The following is a 21,096-nucleotide window of genomic DNA, read 5'->3' as shown; positions in this document are numbered from 1 at the left end:
GATTCCACATCCCAGGTCCAAAAACAAGACCACTGCAGCCTCTTCTAAGACATAAGCAAGTTCAGCATGTACCTTAGTATGTAGAGGGGTTCTGACCACATCTATGAGTGTTTCCCTGTCCATTTTTTTTTGCGTTTTTGATTCGGTTCAAAACTGAAGTCCCTTTTCCTTTATAGTTTTACATGCTTTGGTTATTATTCTGGGAGGAAGACCTTCAGATATGTACATTCTGCTGTTGCAGCAGCTTCCTAATGATTGGAAATTAAGAGTCAGTTACTTAAACAAATGAGCCATCCAGATGCCCTGTCTGTGCATAATTATTTATGAAAAGTTGGAAAATCTTTTACAGGTAGGACAAATGACCAGAGGACAATTGGATATCCGTAGAGGGAAATGAATCTCACCTAAACCTCTCACCTTCTAGAAAACCATCATTAAAAGTATCCTAGCCCTAACTATAAAACATAAAGTTACAATCTTTTAAAGAAAATAGAAAAAATTTTTACAGGATTTCTGTAAACATGTTTAGACAAAACACCAAAATCACAACATATAATTGAAAAAAACTGATAAGTTGAACTTCTTTAAAGACAATTCATTCTTCTTCCTTCATGAATCAGACAAATGATCTGAAAGAGATTAAAATACAACACAATTTATGGAAAAGTTGTTGGAACCCACCGCTTTAATGAACAAATGAACATAGCTGTGGAACACTCAAAATGTATGTGAATATTATAAATTGCAAATAAAAGACGGATATAACATTTGCAGGATCTTCTCTGGTGTGCCAGCAACTTACATCATAGTTTAGGTGAATGTTTGCATCTCACAGAAATCGGGATTCCTTTGGAGAGTGAAAAACATTATAGTTATCATGCGCAGCACTAGAGAAGCACACTGTCAGTGAATTAGATCACTGATATGTAAATAATCAGGGACCTGGTAAATTGAAGAAACCAGCTAGGCTTTCAGAGATTGGGGCCTAGTGAGGCGTGTGTCCTTTTGCCCAGTAGGTGGTGCTGTGGGACTGCCCTATGGTCTCCATACAGTTGCTAAGTGAGGATCATTCACTTAAAGAAGTGTGGACATTGGGGCTGGGCTTGTGTTCCCTGATGGGGAGTCAACAGCTGTGTCCGATCACTTTTGACAGAGTCCCCTAAGCAGGGATCCATGCACTGTCACTGCAGGTGCTTCCTCCCAGGGCTCACCACAGGGGGGAAACCAACCCTTATAATAAATGATAATTAATTAATTAATTAATTAATTAAAATAATAGAAACAAACAAACAAACAAAGGAAAATCCAGCAAAGAAACAAACAATCCAATCATGAAATGGGCAAAAGACATGAACAGAAATCTCACAGAGGAAGACATAGACATGGCCAACAAGCACATGAGAAAATTCTCCGCATCTCCTGCCATCAGGGAAATACAAATCGAAACCACCAGGCGATACCACCTCACACCAGTGAGAAATTTCCAAATTAACAAGGCAGGAAACAACAAATATTAGAGAGGATTTGGAAAAAGGGGAACCCTCTTGCACTGTTGGTGGGAATGTGAAGTGGTGCAGCCACTCTGGAAAACTGTGTGGAGGTTCCTCAAAGAGTTAAAAATAGATCTGCCCTATGACCCAGTAACTGCATGCTGGGGATTTACCCCAAAGATACAGATGCAATGAAACGCTGGGACACCTGCACCCCGATGTTTTTAGCAGTAATGTCCACATTAGCCAAACTGTGGAAGGAGCCTCGGTGTCCATCGAAAGATAAATGGATAAAGAAGATGTGGTCTATGTATACAATGGAATATTGCTCAGCCATTAGAAATGACAAATACCCACCATTTGCTTCGACATGGCTGGAACTGGAGGGTATTATGCTGAGTGAAGTAAGTCAATCGGAGAAGGACAGACGTTATTTGATCTCATTTATTTGGGGAATATAAAAAATAGTGAAAGCGAATAAAGGGGAAAGGAGAAAAATGAGTGGGAAATATCAGATAGGGAGACAGAACATGAGAGACTCATAACTCTGGGAAATGAACAAGAAGTGATGGAAAGGGGAGTGGGCGGGGGGTTGGGGTGACTGGGTGATGAGCACTGAGGGGGGCACTTGATGGGGTGAGCACTGAGTTTTAATCTATATATTGGCAAATTCAACAGCAAAAAAGGAAATTTTAAAAAACATTATTAATTAATTAATTAATTTGAGAGGGAGAAGATGAGGCAGGGAGGGGCAGTAGGAGTAGCAGACTTTAGTAAGTGGAGAGACAAACACAGGGCTCTATCTCTGGTTACCAGGGACATGACCTGAGCTGAAGGTAGATATTAACTGACTGAGCTACCCAGACACCCCCCTCCTCCAATTAGAAATCCTTAATCCAGATTAAAAATGAGAAAGGTTTTGGATAGGTCACAGGACAAACTCTGTATCGCTGTTGCTGGAGGATGTCAGAAATAGGTGTAACCGCAGATTGACCCAAGAGCTGGGTTCAGGCCCTCTGAGGCTCTTCACCTCTGTTCTTGTCTGTGGTTGGTGTGTTCTGGTTGCCTTGCTCCTCCAGAGTCTGCCCCAAGGATGTATACTTGAGATAGTGATTTGGTGTACACATGCCTCAACCTAGTAAAGACCTCTTCATAAAGTTATGATTCAGTGGATGTGTGTGAGGATCTATTAATCTTGCTGCTGATCAAGACAAGACTTGTATGCATGTCCCCTTTACTTACTAGTCATCTACTGATCTAGGATGGCCTTCCTCTTTCTCCTGTCTCTCCCAGCTCTCTCAGAACTGGGGCATTTCAGCTCACATGTAGGAGCTCCCAAAAGTGTTGGAAACCAACACCAGGTGGGCAGAGCTGAGCACCTGTACTGAGGCGCCTGGAATGGAGCAGGGATGTGTGAAGCGCAAGGCCATGCTTGAGAGAGCATGGAGAAGGTTACTGTTGAAGTTCTGTAGGAGGTGAGGGAGTCTGCACAGGCAGTGGCTCCACATAGCCAGGGTGATCTCGTGTTGGATAGCATGAACAGCATCTCTGTGTCTGTCTTCACTGTGTGTCCCACACTTGAGATTTTTCCTTTTGTGTATGTGTTACTACTGAATACACAAAGCTGAAACCCCACCCGGACACCAAAGACAAATTCAACACCAGCTTGTTGAATACATTTGTAAATTCACCTCAATAGGAAATCCCTGAAGAGGAATAGATCTGTGGCAATAAAAAAATAACCTATGCCTGTGGACCTTTCTATATTTGGAGGTCTGATTTGATTGGATAGGAGTTGTGAACTAAGGAATTGATATTAGGACAGAGGACAAGAGGAATACATAGACTTCCGTCTTGGGGAGGGTGACAGACCCATGGACTGGATTCCATTTGTTCACATGGGGAAGAAGAAAGGACCCGACTAGCCTCCAGCTACTGGTTGAAGAAAATGAACAGCTGAATTGTGGAGAACATTCTGAGCACAGAAGACAAAGTTCTTGAGAAATGAACTGCAGCATGCAGGTCAGCTGTATGAAAATCTGCTAACATTTCACTTAACTGAGTACCTGTTGAATTGTCATTTGCCTACATAAGGATGCATTTTGTAAAACACATTATAGGATTGCAAAATTGTCGTATTTACCTCCCCATCCAAATTCCTTGAAAAGACCTCATAGTGGCAAATCTATTGAAGAATGATGGTACGTGAGTGCAATATTCACAGAGGAGAAGGCTCTTCAGATAGAGAAGGGGAGGATGGAAGCCAGTGAATAAATGCCTGAGAATTGATACCTCCATTGCATTTTACTTTTCGACAGTGTGGCATGCCGTAAACATAGCATCTGCAAAATGCCGTACATGATGCTCCTGTCACAATACCAATTAGAGGAACCTTTCTTTTATGACAACATGAAGCCGTGCAACACAATGTAATTTTTTGTGACAGTAGGTAAAAACTCTTATTTTGATGCATAGCAGATGGAAAACTACCAATGAAAGTGTAACCAAAATCACAGGCCAATGAAGTGATACAAAGTGTGCAGTGCCTTCTTTGGAGAAAAATATCTTAAGTTGTCACTGATGTACATTCCTGAACCTCCTAAAGACTGGGACACCTCCCAAGGGTGAGATACAACAGAATGAAGTACAATATATTAGTTTTACCATATCTAGAAATCAAATCAGCAATCTCTGAATAGACAGGGACCTGGCAAGTTGCAGAAACCTGCTGGACTCAGGTCTTTGGGCCAGGGTGAGTGTGTGCTCTGCAACCAGCAGGAGGTGCAGTGGGACTGCCTTGTGGTCCCTACTCCACTGCTTACTGAGGATCATTGACACTAAGGAGCCTGGTCCTGGGGGCTGGGCCCTGTGCTCCCAGCTGGGGACTCAGGCCTGGCAGAGATTTCTGAGGGATGTCCAGTGTATAATATCCTACAATGCACACGACCGCTTCTACCCACAACCTGGGAAGAGCGATCCCTGGTCCTCAGTGCTGAGGGAACTTCTGGGAGAAGAGAACTCCACAAACCAGAGAGAAATCAAGTAAGAGGAAAGAAATAAAAACCGGCCATGTGTCAATATGGACACATCACTGCTCTTGCTGTGATCCTCATCTGCGTGGTTCTACAAGATACATCACCTCAGTCCTGTCCCATGAACAGCCCAGGGATCTGTGTACAGACTCACTATGTGGAGCATGAATAGAGTAAAAATGTGCCCTGTGGGGATAGGAGGCCACATAAGGTGACACATGCCCTGGCCCTAAGGAGTTTGACAGTGGACAGTGTAGTGAGGAGGCATGAGTTATCTCTAATAGACTCATTGTGTCACCATGTCATACAATGCTTTGTCTAGGCCTGGACCCAGGGAGCATCCTTCACCTGTTTCTGAAGGATAAGAGTTGATAAGAACAAGAAATTTTCCACCTGCTGGTGCCTGTGTCAGGGCTCATAGCTCAGACCTCCCACCCCTGGCCCATTCAGCCACTCCCAGTCACACCCCATTAATATCCTCATGTAGTGGGACCTGGGGTCTTATTGGCAATGGATGGCCCCTCCCTCTCTCAGAGGATGAAGAGCGGAAGGGAGAGATTAGAGGTCTGCTCAGCTCTGCGACCACTGAAGGCAGGATCAATGATGACCTCCACCATGGCCTGGTCCCCTCTCCTCCTCACCCTCCTTGCTCACTGCACAGGTGATTGGATATGGGGATGAGAGAAGGGGCCATGGGAGGATAGATGTGCCTTGATTTCTCCTCTTGTCTAAAGAAAAGAACATCACTCTCTCTGTGTCTCTCCCCCGTTCAGGGTCCTGGGCCCAGTCTGTGCTGAATCAGCTGCCTTCAGTGTTAGGATCCCTGGGCCAGAGAATCACCATCTCCTGCTCTGGAAGCACGAATGACATCGGTATGCTTGGTGTGAACTGGTACCAAGAGCTCCCAGGAAAGGCCCCTAAACTCCTCGTAGATGGTACTGGGAATCGACCCTCAGGGGTCCCTGACCGATTTTCTGGCTCCAAATCTGGCAACTCAGGCACTCTGACCATCACTGGGCTCCAGGCTGAGGACGAGGCTGATTATTATTGTCAGTCCACTGATCTCACGCTTGGTGCTCCCCCAGTGCTCTGGGCCTAGAGGGAAGTGAGACACAAACCTGCTGTCCCTAGAACAGTGGCACTGCCTGTGCAGCCCTGGCCTTATGGCAAAGTCAGCTGCTTCTTTGATATGAACTGAGTTCTGAGATCCATCTCACTGAATTTGTTTACCCCAGTCTTTCCACATTCTTTGAAATTTCTCCTTGAAGCCTATCCTTGGGAGCTAGATATTGTGTGATTTTCTTAAATTGAGCACAGATTCCTGGGTGCCAGGGGCAGCTGTCCTGAAGATAGATTCCATGACAGATCAGGGCAGAATCAGCAACCCTGAATACAGGTCTGTCTGAGTCAGGACACATCAGAAGTGTCCCGTATGTGTCCTAGTACAAACAGCTCCGTGAATGGGCAACCAAATCCTCATCTATTATGGTGGTTAGATGTTCTGTGGACGCTGATCCATTCTCTGGCTCCTTGTCTGGTGATCTAGCTCCCTGACCATCGCTGGGCTGAGGAGGAGGCTGCTCCTCAAAACCTCTCCTATGACAACATCTTAGAGCTCACACAGAGCTCCAGCCCTGTGGGAACTAAGATCAGAACCCCTTCCTCATCTGCTCAGGCTTAGCCTTTGGCTTCTGTTTCTGTTGCTCCTGCTTCCACCAACATGGATCTAGGTGCTTCCAGGGGAACCACTTGGGAGGAAGCAATCCACCTTCCCTCTGTCCCCAAAGTCATTCAGCCACTTCCTAGACAAAGGGGCTAAAAGGACACAGAAAGGTCATCTCCACCATCAGGTTAGTGCACAGAGTTTCTTTGGACTGAAGTACGTTGACTGGGGAGTGAAAGGTTCAGGGTGCTCATTCTCTCACCTGACCTCTGATGAATCCAGGATCTCCATCCTTGGTCATTTACCTATTTCTGGAATTTCGAGACCCATGTAATACTCTTAGTAGTCTTCAATAGGAAGGCCTATTATTTTTGCTCATTGGGGTGATTTCTCCTGTCACAACTGCACCAGCCCCAGAGAATCTATGGAAGAATTATATATTTGGGTCTTTTGAAATAACTTCATGACCATTCCCTCAATGCTATGATGTAACCAGTAATTTTTCTTTTTTACTTGTGTTGTCTAATACTTGAAGAAAATGTTGAATTATAATGGAATTTAAGTCACACTTGCTTGTTTCCAAACTTGTAGAAATGTACTCCACCCACCACCTCACTGGCTAATATCCTAGCTGTGGGGCTGAGTTTTGTGTGTGTGGGAGAGAGTGTGTTTAGTCAAAGGATCTTTCAGGGTCTAATGAGACCATGTGATATTCATCAGTTGATTTACTAATTTGATGTCTTATCTCAGAGGATTGAACATTATGCAATCCAATTCTATATCTAAAAAAAATCACTATAACAAAATTTGGAAACAATTCAATGTCGAAAAGCCAATTCAGAAGCACAATTATAAAGGTACTAGTGGCTTTGGGGAAAAAAAAAACATAAAGAATTCAAGAGACTTCATGCTTGCAGAATTTAGATCTAATCAGACCGAAATTTAAAATCAGTTAAAAGACATGCAATCCAAACTGGAGGTCCTAATGACAAGGGTAAACGAGGTAGAAGAACAAGTGAGTGACATAGAAGACAAGTTGATGGAAAAGAGGGAAACTGAAAAAAAAACAGAGAAAAACAATTAAAAGATCAAGAGGAAAGGTTAAGGGAAATTTATGACAGCCTCAGAAGGAAAAATTTCCGTTTAATTGGGGTTCCTGTGGGCACCAAAAGGGACAGAGATCCAGAATATGTATTTGAACAAATCGTAGCTGAGAAAATCCCTAGCTTGGGAAGGGAAACAGGCATTCCAATACAGGAGTTAGAGAGATATCCTCCCCCTAGAATCAATAAAAACCGCTCAACACCTCAACATTTAATAGGGAAAATTGCAAATTCCAAAGATAAAGAGAAGATCCTTAAAGCAGCAAGCGAAGAGAAATCCCTGACTTTTATGGGAAGAAGCATCAGGATAATAGCAGACCTCTCCACAGAGACCTGGCAGGCCAGCAAGGGCTGGCAGGATATATTCACAGTCCTACATGAGAAGAACATGCAGGACCATCCTTCTAAAAGTTGAAAGGATCAACCAGGAAATTAAGGAAGAATTAAAAATATTCGTGGAAACCAATGAGAATGAAGGCACAACCATTTAAAATCTTTGGGATAACGGGATCCCTGGGTGGCGCAGTGGTTTAGCGCCTGCCTTTGGCCCAGGGTGCGATCCTGGAGACCCGGGATCGAGTCCCACGTCAGGCTCCCGGTGCATGGAGCCTGCTTCTCCCTCTGCCTGTGTCTCCGCCTCTCTCTCTCTCTCTGTGACTATCATAAATAGGTAAAAATTAAAAAAAAATTTAAAATCTTTGGGATAGGGATCCCTGGGTGGCGCAGCGGTTTAGCGCCTGCCGTTGGCCCAGGGCGTGATCCTGGAGACCCGGGATCGAATCCCACGTCGGGCTCCCGGTGCATGGAGCCTGCTTCTCCCTCTGCCTGTGTCTCTGCCTCTCTCGCTCTCTCTGTGTGACTATCATAAATAAATAAAAATTAAAAAAAATAAAAAATAAAATCTTTGGGATACAGCAAAAGCAGACCTGAGGGGGAATACATTGCAATACAAGCATCCATCCAAAAACTGGAAAGAACTCAAATACAAAAGCTAACCTTGAACCTAAAGGAGCTGGAGAAAAAACAGCAAATAGATCCTACACCCAGCAGAAGAAGACAGTTAATAAATATTCGAGCAGAACTCAATGAAATTGAGACCAGAACTGTGGAACAGATCAGCAAAACCAGGAGTTGGTTCTTTGAAAGAATTAATAAGATAGATAAACCATTAGCCAGCCTTATGAAAAGAAGAAAGAGAAGACTCAAATTAATAAAATCATGAATGAGAAAGGAGAGATCACTACCAACACCAATGAAATACAAATGATTTTAAAAACATATTATGAACAGCTATATGCCAAAATATTAGGCAATCTAGAAGAAATGGACGCATTTCTAGAAAATCAGAAACTACCAAAACTGGAACATGAAGAAACAGAAAACCTGAACAGACCAATAACCAGGGATGAAATTGAAGCAGTCATCAAAAATCTCCCAAGGGGGATCCCTGGGTGGCTCAGTGGTTTCGCGCCTGCCTTTGGCACAAGGTGTGATCCTGGAGTCCCAGGATCGAGTCCCACGTCAGGCTCCCGGCATGGAGCCTGCTTCTCCCTCCTCCTGTGTCTCTGCCTCTCTCTCTCTCTATGTCTATCATTCATAAATAAATAAATATTTAAAAAAAACCTTCCAAGACAGAGAAGTCTATGGCTTCCCTGGGGAATTCTATCAAACATTTAAAGAACAGAACCATACCAATTCTACTAAAGCTCTTCGGAAAGATAGAAAGAGATGAAATGCTTCCAAACTCGTTCTATGAGGCCAACATCACCGTAATTCCAAAAGCAGACAAAGACGCCACGAAAAAGGTGAATTATAGACCAATATCCCTGATTAACATGGATGCAAAAATTCTCAGCAAGATACTTGCCAGTAGGTTAGAACAATACGGGCACTTCAGGGATTGAGCACTGGGTGTTATTCTATATGTTGGCAAATTGAACACCAATAAGAAATAAATTTATAAAAAAGAAAAGGATACAAAAATACATTAGGAAGATTATTCACCAAAAAAAAAAGATTATTCACCATGACCAAGTGGGATTTAACAAGAACCATATGATCCTCTCAATAGAAACAAAGAAAGCATGTGACAAAATACAGCATCCATTCCTGATCCAAACTCTTCAGGGTAGGGATGGAGGGAACATTCCTCAGCATCTTAAAAGCCATCTACAAAAAGCCCACAGCAAATATCATTCTCAATGGGGAAACACTGGGAGCCTTTCCCCTAAGATCAGGAATGAGACAGGGATGTCCACTCTCACCACTCCTATTCAACATAGTACTAGAAGTCCTAGCCTCAACAATCAGGCAAGAAAAATACATAAAGGCATTCAAATTGGCAAAGAAGAAGTCAAACTCTCCCTCTTCGTCAATGACATGATACTCTACATAGAAAACCCAAAAGACTCCCCCCCAAGATTCTTAGAACTCATACAGCAATTTGGCGGTGTGGCAGGATACAAAATCAATGCCCAGAAGTCAGTGGCATTTCTATACATTAACAATGGGACTGAAGAAAGAGAAATTAAGGAGTCAATCCCATTTACAATTGCACCCAAATGCATAAGATACCAAGAAATAAACCTAACCAAAGAAGTAAAGGATCTATACCCTAAAAACTACAGAACACTTCTGAAAGAAATGTAGGAAGACACAAAGTCTTGGAAAAGTATTCCATGCTCATGGATTGGAAGAATTAATATTTTGAAAATGTCCATGCTACCCAGGGCAAATTACACATTTAATGTAATCCCTATCCAAATACCATGGGCGGGACTGTCCCTGTGGTGCAGCGGTTTAGTGCCGCCTGCAGCCTGGGGTGTGATCTTGGAGGCCCAGAATAGAGTCCCACGTCGGGCTCCCTGCATGGAGCCTGCTTCTTCCTCTGCCTATGTCTCTGCTTATCTCTCTTTCTGTGTCTCTATGAATAAATTTTAAAAATCTTTAAAAAAAATACCATGGGTGGTAGGTTGCAGTGATGGGGTAACAGGCACTGAGGGGGGCACTTGATGGGATGAGCACTCGGTGTTATGTTATATGTTGGCAAATTGAACTACATTTTAAAAAATATGTAAAAAATACAAAATAAAAATAAATAAATATATAAATAGATAAATAAATAAATAAATAAATAAATAAATAAATATCTTCTGAGCGAAAAAAAAATACCATGGACTTTCTTCAGAGAGGTGAAACAAATTATCTTAAGAATTGTGTGGAATAACACTAATGAGAATGGGAAAATTAACAAGGCAGGAAACAACAAATGTTGGAGAGGATGTGGAGAAAGGGGAACACTCTTGCACTGTTGCTGGGAATGTGAACTGGTGCAGCCACTCTGGAAAACTGTGTGGAGGTTTCTCAAAGAGTTAAAAATAGATCTGCCCTACGACCCAGCAATTGAGCTGCTGGGGATTTCCCTCAAAGATACAGATGCAGTGAAACTCCCAGACACCTGCACCCCGATGTTTCTAGCAGCAATGTCAACAATAGCCAAACTGTGGAAGGAGCCTTGGTGTCCATCGAGAGGTGAAAGGATAAAGAAGATGTGGTCTATGTATACAATGGAGTAATACTCAGCTATTAGAAACAACAAATACCCACCATTTGCTTCGACGTGGATGGAACTGGAGGGTATTATGCTGAGTGGAATAAGTCAATCAGAGTACAAACATTATATGATCTCATTCATTTGGGGAATATAAGAAACAGTGAAAGGGAATAAAGGGGAAAGGAGAAAAAATGAGTGGGAAATATCAGAAAGGGAGACAGAGCATGAAAGACTCCTAACTCTGGGAAACGAATTAGGGGTCATGGAAGGGGAGGTGGGCGGTGGGTGGGGGTGACTGGGTGACCGGCACTGAGGTGGGCACTTGACGGGATGAGCACTGGGTGTTATTCTATATGCTGGCAAATTGAACACCAATAAAAAATAAAAAAGTAACATCAATTGAAACCAGATCCACCATGCATATTCTTCCAGGAGAGCTGAGGATTCCAGTGAGCTGTTTCGGTCCCTGGGTGCAATGAGACAGAAAGCAAGGTGCCTTGAAGAGTGAAGGGAAGTGTTTCACCTGGTGCTGGTGAGCTCTGCCCAGTTTGGGGGCCCAACTCAGAGGGAATACCTTCCCTTGGAGGCAGGGTGAAGTGTGCACCTGAGCTTACTGGAGACCAGAGCATCTGCCTGCACCCAAGCCAGGCAAGCTGCCATGGCTGCCAGGTCCTATATGTCCTAGGTCCTGGCCCATTATTGTTCTTTGCCAGCTTAGTGAGCCTCACTATACGCTTGTGATCACAGGGTGCCCAACTTTATCCACAGATCCAGGACTCATCTGTTCTTTTGTGACCACAACCTTTCTGTTTATCCCATATCAGACAAGATACCAGAAGGGAGGCCCCATGGACTTAGATTCTTGACCATGACTAACGCCAGCCCCCATGCAAATGTAGCTGCATGCAACTAGGTACCAAGAGCTCCCCATCAGATGCAGGATTCCACCACCCCAGGAACAGACCATGCCTTGTGGTCCCAGGTGCCAGGAGGGCTCCTGTACACCCAATCTCCTGACCCACCTTCGTTTCAGGCTGACTTCAAGGACCTAGCCTCCAGACTGGCTCCTCTAGACAGAGGCACCAACCCGTTACAATATGAGGCCAGAACCTACCGACCCAGACTCAAGACCACTCCCCCTCTGTGGCAACCAGCACATGGTCACCCCTGTGGTTGCAGAATCTCGGCCCACTCCAACAGCCCCAGGACCATGGCAATCGCTGCAGGAGGTGGAGATGGACAAGATGGGCCCTCTGTACTGAGTTAGGAAAGCACAGGGAGAAGGAGGGAGAGGACAAATCCTGAGCACAAGAGATAAGTTCTGTGAGCAAGTAAAGTGCAGAGTGTGGCTAATCTGGGTAATTGTCCCTAATGTTACCCTAAAAAATATATAAGTTCACCATTTGTAACAAGATGTTACCTATTGAGTTCATAGCCCAGAATATGAGCAATAATTTATAATTTTCATGTTTCAACACAATCCTACTAAGAGGATTACACACCAAAATATGTGAAAAAATTAGGTTTGTCCAAAAACAAAAGACTCTGTACAGGGAGAAATGAATTATGGAGACAATGAGTGAGGGTCTGAATATGTCCCTAAAGTGTAGACTGTATGCTAACACAATATGGCCACACTAGTGCTCAACTGCGAACACACTGTGCTTCTCGGATTTTTCACTGATACAACAAATATTTTGGTACAAATGAACAAGGGAAATATCAGAAAGGGAGACAGAACATGAAAGAATCCTAACTCGGGGAAATGAACAAGGGGTAGTGGAGGGAAGGTGGGCAGGGGGTGTTGGGTGAATGGGTGATGGACACTGAGGTGGGCACTTAACGGGATGAACACTGGGTGTTATTGTATATGTTGGCAAATTGAACACCAATAAAAAATAAATTTACATAAAAAAACAAGACAAAACGAACAAGGGTAATGGAATGGGAGGTGGGTGGGGAATGGGGTGACTGGGTGACAGGCAATGAGGGGTCACTTGACGGATGAACACTGGATGTTATAATATATGTTGGACAAATAACTCCAATAAAAAATACACAAAAATAAACAAAAACGGGAGGTCAAAACGCAAATATATTTCTGTGAGAACATGTGGAACTCATGCTTCTAATGCCCAAGAGATGGAACCCATTCTGAGAGTCAGACCTGGACATGTCAATGGGGAGAGAACTGGTGAGCCCTGGAAACCAGCTGGGCTCTCAGGACTTTGGGCCTTGCCAAGGTGTGTGTCCTATGAACAGGAGGGGGCGCTGAGGGACTGCCCTGTGGTCCCTACAGGGCTGCTCAGTGAGGCCCCTTCACTCAGGGTGCCTGGGACTGAGAACTGGGTTCTGAGCTCCCTGACGGGGACTCAGCATGTGTGTCGCCTCTGGCCTGGCAGTCTCCCCTGGGGGCCTGTGTGCAGTCTCAGCAGGTGCTTCAGCCCAGGGCTCTCCCCAGGGCTGGAGCCACCTCCATCCTCCTCAGTGTGTGGTGTGAGCAGAGCTCCAGGATCAGGGACCAAGGAGGGGCTGAGCTGTCAGTGAGTGGAGCCCATGTGCATGGAAAGCCCCTCCTGTGGCAGACTGGGGAGGAGAAGAGGAGGCCTGGGGCAGCCCAGCCCATGGAGGAGATCAGGGACTGTCACCCTGACCTGCGATCTTTAATGTTTATTCTACTCTGTCAGTGCACAGGTCAGGACTGACCTCAGGGACACAGAGCCACTGTCAGCCTACTTCAGCTGGTCTAGCTTAGAGGTTTGAAGAAATTCAGTCTGGCCCCTGGTTCATCACCCGTGAATGTGTCTGCAGGTTCCCCGTCAAAGCCTGTGCTGACCCAGCGCCCTCCCTCTCTGCATCCCTGGGAACAACAGCCAGACTCACCTGCACCCTGAGCAGCGGCTGGAGTGGTGGCTATAGGCTGGTTCCAGCAGCCAGGAAGCCTCCTGAGTACCTGCTGATGGTCTACTGAGACTCACCAGGCTATGGGGTCCCCAGCATCTTCTCTGGCTCCAAGGAAGCCTCGGCCAATGCAGGGCTCCTGCTCATCTCTGGCCTGCAGCCTGAGGTCGAGGCTGACTGTCACTGTGCTACAGACCATGGCAGTGGGAGCAGCTCCCGATACTCACAACGTCTTAGATAAGGAGGACATGAGACAAAGACCCCTGGACCCACAGACATGGTCTGGAGCTACTTCTCAGAGAAACTTACCTGGAGATACATGCAGGGACACATATCTGTAGGAAGGTCTGGGTTCTTTCTTTTTTTATAGTTTATTTATTTATTTATTTATTTATTTATTTATTTATTTATTTATTTTTTATTTATTTATTTATTATTTATGAGCAATATGGAGCGAGACAGAGACATATGCAGAGGGAGAAGCAGGCTCCCTGCAGGGAACCTGATGCATGACTCCATCCCTGGACCTGAGACCACCTGAGCTGAAGATAGATGCTCAACCACTGAGCCACCACAGAGCCCTAGAAGGTCTGGATTCAAAAGACAAAAGATAAATGCTAAGGGGATGTCTGCAAAGTGACACATCACAGGACTTCTGAGGAAGACTGGAAGAGATGAGGAATCAGAGCCCAGCTGCACACCCCTTGGGGGCTAGAGAAGATGGACAGGGATAAATACTGTGTCTGCAACTGAACCTGCTACCCAGAAAATATTCATGCACAGTCAGTTCTATCATCTCATTCCATAAAGTGTGACCTTTGTCACTCCTCATGTACCCGCAGCTCATGCACTGTCTCTAACCCTGGTCACAGACAGTCTCCTCTCTCTGAACCAGACACATGTGAATTTGGACCAGGTCCTGCAGACTCTCCCTGACAACACCCCCACCCCCTCCCTCCCCTTCTCCCCTCTGCTCCCTTGTCCCTCAGGCTTGTCTCTCCCTCTGGTTCTTCAGGTCTGAGCTCCGTCTCCACCTCCGGATTTCAGAGAAAACCACAAATTACCTTGCTGATGTTTTCAGTCCCCAGGGTCCATTTATGAGGAGAAGAATGACCAGAAATTGAGGCTACATGTGACACCCTACATTCTCCTTCCTGTTTGTGTCACTCGGCAGCACCTGCACGTCTGATTCAGGGATGTTGTTACAGGGCTGCTCTCATATGAGTTCTCACTACCTGGATCAATCCTCCCCCAGGCAGAAGGGCTTTGAGACACGGGCCTTGAAATCCGGGTACCAGGACCTGAGATAAAGGGCATTCCCCCAGTGTGTGGAGAAGGCTTAGAAGGGAATGAGGGCCACTTGGCCTAATTTTGGGTCACGTGTGCACAAACATGCAGACACACACACATTCACACTCACAATTGTCTCGTCTTTGGTTGTATATTGTCCTGGGCTCTGCAGTTTTTCGGCTTCTCCAGCCGTCCAAAAGTTAGGCTACTCTGTGCTCACCAGCTATCCTTGGTGTCACAGTCTCCAGAAGGCACAATCCCTAGTAACAGGGAACACAAGGAACTGTAGTCGTGTCACCTGGGCAGCCAGGATATTCTCTGAATTCCTGTTCCTCGGGAGAATGCTGATCCTCAGGATTCCTAGGGAAACTCTCTGTCTCCATGGTCAGCTCAGCCCCCCCACCATTTCTGGGCTCCAATCAGAGCCTGAGGCTGATCAGTACATTGATTCTGGGACCCCAGCCTCAGTGCTGCTCCACCAGTTGTCAAGGCCCCTGAGGATGTGGGACTCACCCTCCCTATGCTCTCAGGGCTGGGGTGTCCCTCCCACAGTCTCAACAGGGACACATCCAGCCAGGCTGGACCTCTGCTAAATCATCTGTTCCAAGTCAGGACCACAGGGTCTGTGACTTTAGGGATGTGGCCCCTCATCTCCACTCTCCACCACTCACAGGTGACCTTGACAACAACCCTGGGTCCAGGTGCTTTTTGCCAATAGAAATTCTTTCTCCTACTCATGGGGGGCTGAATTAACAATTGCTCTGTCCGGCACATGCTGGACCCAGGCCCAAGCTGTGCCCACCCCAGATATGAGTGGGACCCGGAATTTCTCATCCAGAAAGCTCATCTGTGTATGGGAATTCAAGTACTCAGATGGCTGCGAAGTTCATACAACAGGGTCCTCATGGGGGCTCTTGGGCATCACTTCCGGTTTTCCTGCCTGCATGATCAGACCCATGATATTAAAAAAAAGACAAAGCATTTTATAAAATGTTTATATATGTCTGTTTAAATGAAAGCCTTTTAAAAAATGTTTTATTTATTTAAACTAAGTTTAAAACAGCCCAAAAAACAGTGAGAGACAACAACGATGTTCAGTGTGTAACCTTTCCTGGAAAGCATATGAGGGCTTCCACCCACAACCTGGAAAATCTACCTCCCTGGGCTTCAGTATTTCAGAAAACTCAGAGAAGGAGAGGGCTGAAACCAGGGTCATCATATAGGAGGAAGGTCTCAGCATCCTGCACAGAAAAGGCCAATTGTACACGGGGACACTTCACTCCTCTGGCTGTGACAGTGATGTCAGACGAATTGGTGTAGAGACACCACCTGAGTCCTGAGTGGCCCATGAAAAGCCAAGGGATCCGTGGCAGACACACACACACACACACACACACAGAAACAGAGAGAGACAGAGACAGAGACACAGAGAGACAGAGACAGAGAGAGAGACATAGGCAGAGGGAGAAGCAGGCTCCCTCCACAGAGTCGGATGTGGGGCTTGATCCCAGACTTCCAGGATCATGCCCTGAGCCAAAGACAAATGCTTAAGCACTGAGCGACCCAGGAGTCCCTCACACCGAGACACTAGATTGTAACCTAAAATCTATGCCACAGTCATGGGAGACTAAATTCACCTAAAATCTATGCCACAGTCATGGGAGACTAAATGTGGGGAGACATGTCCAGATAATAGGAGGAGAGTGGATAGAGCTCTGGAGACAGGACCTGAGTCCTATGGCCAACTGATCCCCATGTCATGCAGGGTGAAGTGGTGTCAGGATGCCAGAAGGGAATTGAGGCTTATTTCTTAGGGCTCAGGCTGGATCAGAGCTGGGAACACCTCCTGGCACTGACTGTGACCTCTTCTCAAGTCTCACAGCCGGGACCTCCCTAACCACACCCCAGCCCCACATAGCCCCTCCCCTACCTACCCCCTTGACATCCTCGGCAGAGGGACCTGACCCAGGGCCAGGGAGGGGTCAGAGACCTGGGGTCTCATTTGCATGGAAGGTCACCTCCCTCTCTCAGAGGATGAAGAGGGGAAGGGAGAGATGAGGGGAGGCTCTGCTCAGCTGAGGGGCCACTGAAGACAGGATCCGTGATGACCTCCACCATGGGATGGTTCCCTCTGCTCCTCACCCTCCTGGCTCACTGCACAGGTGACTGGATGTGGAACAAGGGGAGGGGCTGGGAGGTATGTTGGGTCCAGACTACAGCATCACCCTGTTTATTTCTCTCCTTCTTGCAGGTTCCTGGGCCCAGTCTGTGCTGACTCAGCCGGCCTCAGTGTCTGGGTCCCTGGGCCAGAGGGTCACCATCTCCTGCACTGGAAGCAGCTCCAACATCGGTAGAGGTTATGTGGGCTGGTACCAGCAGCTCCCAGGAACAGGCCCCAGAACCCTCATCTATGATAGTAGTAGCCGACCCTCGGGGGTCCCTGATCGATTCTCTGGCTCCAGGTCAGGCAGCACAGCAACCCTGACCATCTCTGGGCTCCAGGCTGAGGACGAGGCTGATTATTACTGCTCAGCATATGACAGCAGTCTCAGTGGTGGCACAGTACTCCAGGCGTGTGGGGAAGTGAGACAAAAACCCACTTACCCATTTGCAAAGTGAGTGAGCGCCCCAGAACCTGCCTGCTTAGGCTCCCCCTGGGTTTCTGCTGATTCTTCAGTTGATGCCCTGAGCCCAGGCGCATCTTGGGGACCTCCCGGGAATGGCACTTGCTTCATCATCTCTGACCTTAGAGTCACTCAGAGTAGCCCATTATACACAGAGAGTGTCAAAGGAAAGAGACAGTTTTGTCCTCGTGATCAGGGACAAGTTCTTTTAGGCTAGTGAACATTCACTTGTCATCTTCTGATTTCTCATTAAAGAAATTCTCTTAGGTCGCGATGCTATCATGGTCCTTCAGCCCCATCCCTGTTCTGCTGATGCACATGTCAGCTCTTTTTGCAGCTGGGATCATTATTGCCTTACTTTCAACCAGAGGATGATTTCTTATTATTTGATTATTGCATGGAACACATAAATCAATGCACACTAAGAAATATAAAAGGTAAAAAAAAAAAAGCTTTGTAAAGAAAAATCCCCACATGAATATTTATGGAAGTTTTATTCATAATCAACATAATTCAAAGCAATCATAAATCTGCACACTTCCTTAGTTCTATCCTCAATGCATTGGACCTGAACAAAATGGCTTATTGTTTGGAAGTTCATTTGCAGCATGTATGGATTCAGGCTGTGTGTTCTCTAGGCCTTCAGATGGGATCGTCATAAGGACTTTTACTACCAACCCTGGTGTCACTCCAGAGCAGAGTTATTTCCTCTTCGCCAAGTCATTAAAAACACTGGTGTATTTCGCTAACTTCATAGGCAAAGATTATAGCAGCAGAACACGGGTTTTAGGAACACGGGAGCCAATGGAGAGCAGCTGGTGCCATGACTGGTATGGTAACACATCTAGTATCATCTGGCTGACTGGAAAATGTGATGTTAAATGTCTATAAGAGAAGATGTGTCCCATTTCCCCTTAATAATGACAAAAATAAAATCTAAGAGAAAATCAATAAATCAGAAGCAGAATGTATTTCAGATAAATTGCCAAACTTCGTCAGAGTTGAGCAGTAATAAAAAAATAGAAAAATACAAATATATATAAGAAGGAATAAAATAAAGGATACAAAGAAAGGTACATAAATAAAGAAAAGGAAGAAAGGAAAAAGGAAAGAAAGAAGGAAAAAAGCTATACAATGAACTTCTCAAACAAAGCACAAGAAAAAAAAAAAAACAGAAGAAAAAGTAAGTTAAATTGTTACCACTAAGGTGGGCACTTGATGCAATGAGCACTGGGTGTTATTCTGTATGTTGACAAATTTAACACCAATAAAAAATAAATTTATTAGAAAAAAGACATTACCAGATATTTCACAGAAGGAGATAGGCAGATAGAATTTAAACGTGTGATATTCTGTTACATATTGCATATCATTAGGGAAAAACAAATGCAAACGTGAATGAGCTACCATTGCACACCTATCAGAATGGCCAAAATCCAGTAGACTGGCATCAGATAGATTATGAACAGAAAAGGAATCAGCAAATTTGGACTGTCCCCATCCATATGCTCAATGATATGTCATGTTAGTATGACACATCTTCCCTATGAGGTATTAAGAGCATCAATTCATCTCTTGTTATTTTCCCCCAAATCCATAACGTTAGCATAATCATAAGAAAACATGAGATAAACCCATATTTTGGGACATTTAAAAAATAGCATACCAACTGTTTCCAAATTCCCAAAATCAAGAGCAGAGAAAGACTGAAAACTCCTACATTGGAGGATTTTAATATGTCCTGATGAATAGATGCAATGTTGTTACTTGGATTGATTTCAGGCAAAACTGTGTTATAATAAGTAAGTAAGTAAGTAAGTAAGTAAATAAATAAATAAATAATAAGTAAATAAATAAACCTTGAAATCTAGATAAATTCTGTAGTTTCACAAGATGATCAGGCAAGTACTTGTTTTTATAAACATATCATAGGAACACAAATGTTACATTAGAAAAAGCTAGGTGAAATATAGAGATATCTATCCAATATTTGCATTTATTTATCTAAATATGAAATTATTGCAGAAAAAAGTTCTACACACAAACAATAAGGGAAAGAAGGAATCAAAATTTCTTCTTTCCACTCTTCTGCATTTAAGAACAGAAAGCCAGACATTTGTGCTATGCTGGTTTCCTGCTGGCCTTTAAAACGTCTCACATTGAGTTCTTGGTTATGGAATGTATTTACTTTTTATTACCCTGTATAGAATAATGTAAAAATAATAATCACGTTCTTTGTCTTTTAATTACACAGCTTGAGAGTCAAGATAATCTCCTCCATCGCAGCAGCTCAGCAGGATCCCCGCCATCCTAGCCCTGGAAGAAAGCATTCAGAGAAGGCACCATGAGGATCCCCAGTTCTGGACAGTAGGGAGTGCTCCCATTCATGCAGGTCCTCTCTCTTACAAATGAAATGTCCTGACACACGACAGCAAACAAGTATAGGAAGACATCAAAAGGTAGAAGAAGGAAGAAGGAAGAGTTCAAACAAATTGAGGGAAACACAAGAGTGCATACCCTGGTTCTTTTTCTTGTATGATGTCCCACACAGGTAAGACAGGATGCTGTAGCTTCCTCCAACCAAGAATCATCCAGAGCCTGAGATCCAGAAAATCAAACCAAAAAACACCCAAACTCCAAAAGCAGCAACTCCTCTGCTCAGAAGATATGGAGATAAGTTGGCCTGAGAGGAGGAAATATTTGGACAAACCTGCCCATCACTTGCACACCTAATGAATCCCCATACTGTGCCCTCATGCAGGATTTACATTATCGTTCATCAGAGACATGGTGTCCATATCCTCCTGGCAGAAGCAGGCAGTGCCCCAATACCATCAGCCATGGTGTCAGCTACTCGGGAGATAGCTGAGCCTCCATCGCATGGGAACATCAACAATTCTGGACAAGGCAGGCCTAGTTGGCAGTTTGCACTCCAGTATTCCCACCCATGATTTTGGCAGGTCCTGGTGACCCCATCTGAACCTCATTGCTCAGCAGAGAGAATGAATGCAGTGGTACAAGGCAAAGCTGGTTTGTTGCTATATACCCATTGCTAGTGACTGTCTGAACACTGGGGAACTGAGCCTGTGCTCTCCCTGAGCATAAAATCACTGAACTTTGATGCAGGAAGCAAAGGAGCTGGACCTGCATTTGACCCTCTTCTCCCTGGTGTCAGTGAGGACAAGGAATGCAGTGGGGAGCAGAGGATCCATTCCCTGCAAGAAAGCCATTCCATTCAGTCCTGTGCATCCCACCATGGTGTTGGCAGGGCCCAGGAAACAGCTCGTCCCACACCTCCACCTGATGGGAACTGGGAAGTGGCAATCACTGCCCCACCTTCTCCAGCAGAGAGTAAGCAGCAGAGTGGTAAACATTTTCACTTGAGCCACTGGGAAACTGACACAAACACCCTTCCCCTTGCTGCTACTCATCAGCGGGAG

At 45.0% G+C, this 21,096-nt stretch overlaps 2 gene segments (V, D, J or C); both read left to right on the top strand.

Moving 5' to 3' along the window:
* The first annotated feature begins 5,110 nt into the window (after positions 1 to 5,110).
* LOC119868992 lies at positions 5,111 to 5,621 on the top strand. The segment is given in 2 exon segments: positions 5,111 to 5,183; positions 5,296 to 5,621. Coding segments are annotated over 2 exon segments (387 nt in total).
* An 11,418-nt stretch (positions 5,622 to 17,039) lies between these two features.
* On the top strand, positions 17,040 to 17,666 carry LOC119878923. The segment is given in 2 exon segments: positions 17,040 to 17,194; positions 17,284 to 17,666. Coding segments are annotated over 2 exon segments (426 nt in total).
* Positions 17,667 to 21,096: the final 3,430 nt, after the last annotated feature.

This window comes from Canis lupus, unplaced genomic scaffold (assembly GCF_011100685.1).
Source record: "Canis lupus familiaris isolate Mischka breed German Shepherd unplaced genomic scaffold, alternate assembly UU_Cfam_GSD_1.0 chrUn_S2087H2286, whole genome shotgun sequence".
Classification (NCBI taxonomy): Eukaryota; Metazoa; Chordata; class Mammalia; order Carnivora; family Canidae; genus Canis; species Canis lupus.
This window is presented reverse-complemented; position numbering and strand designations above follow the sequence as displayed.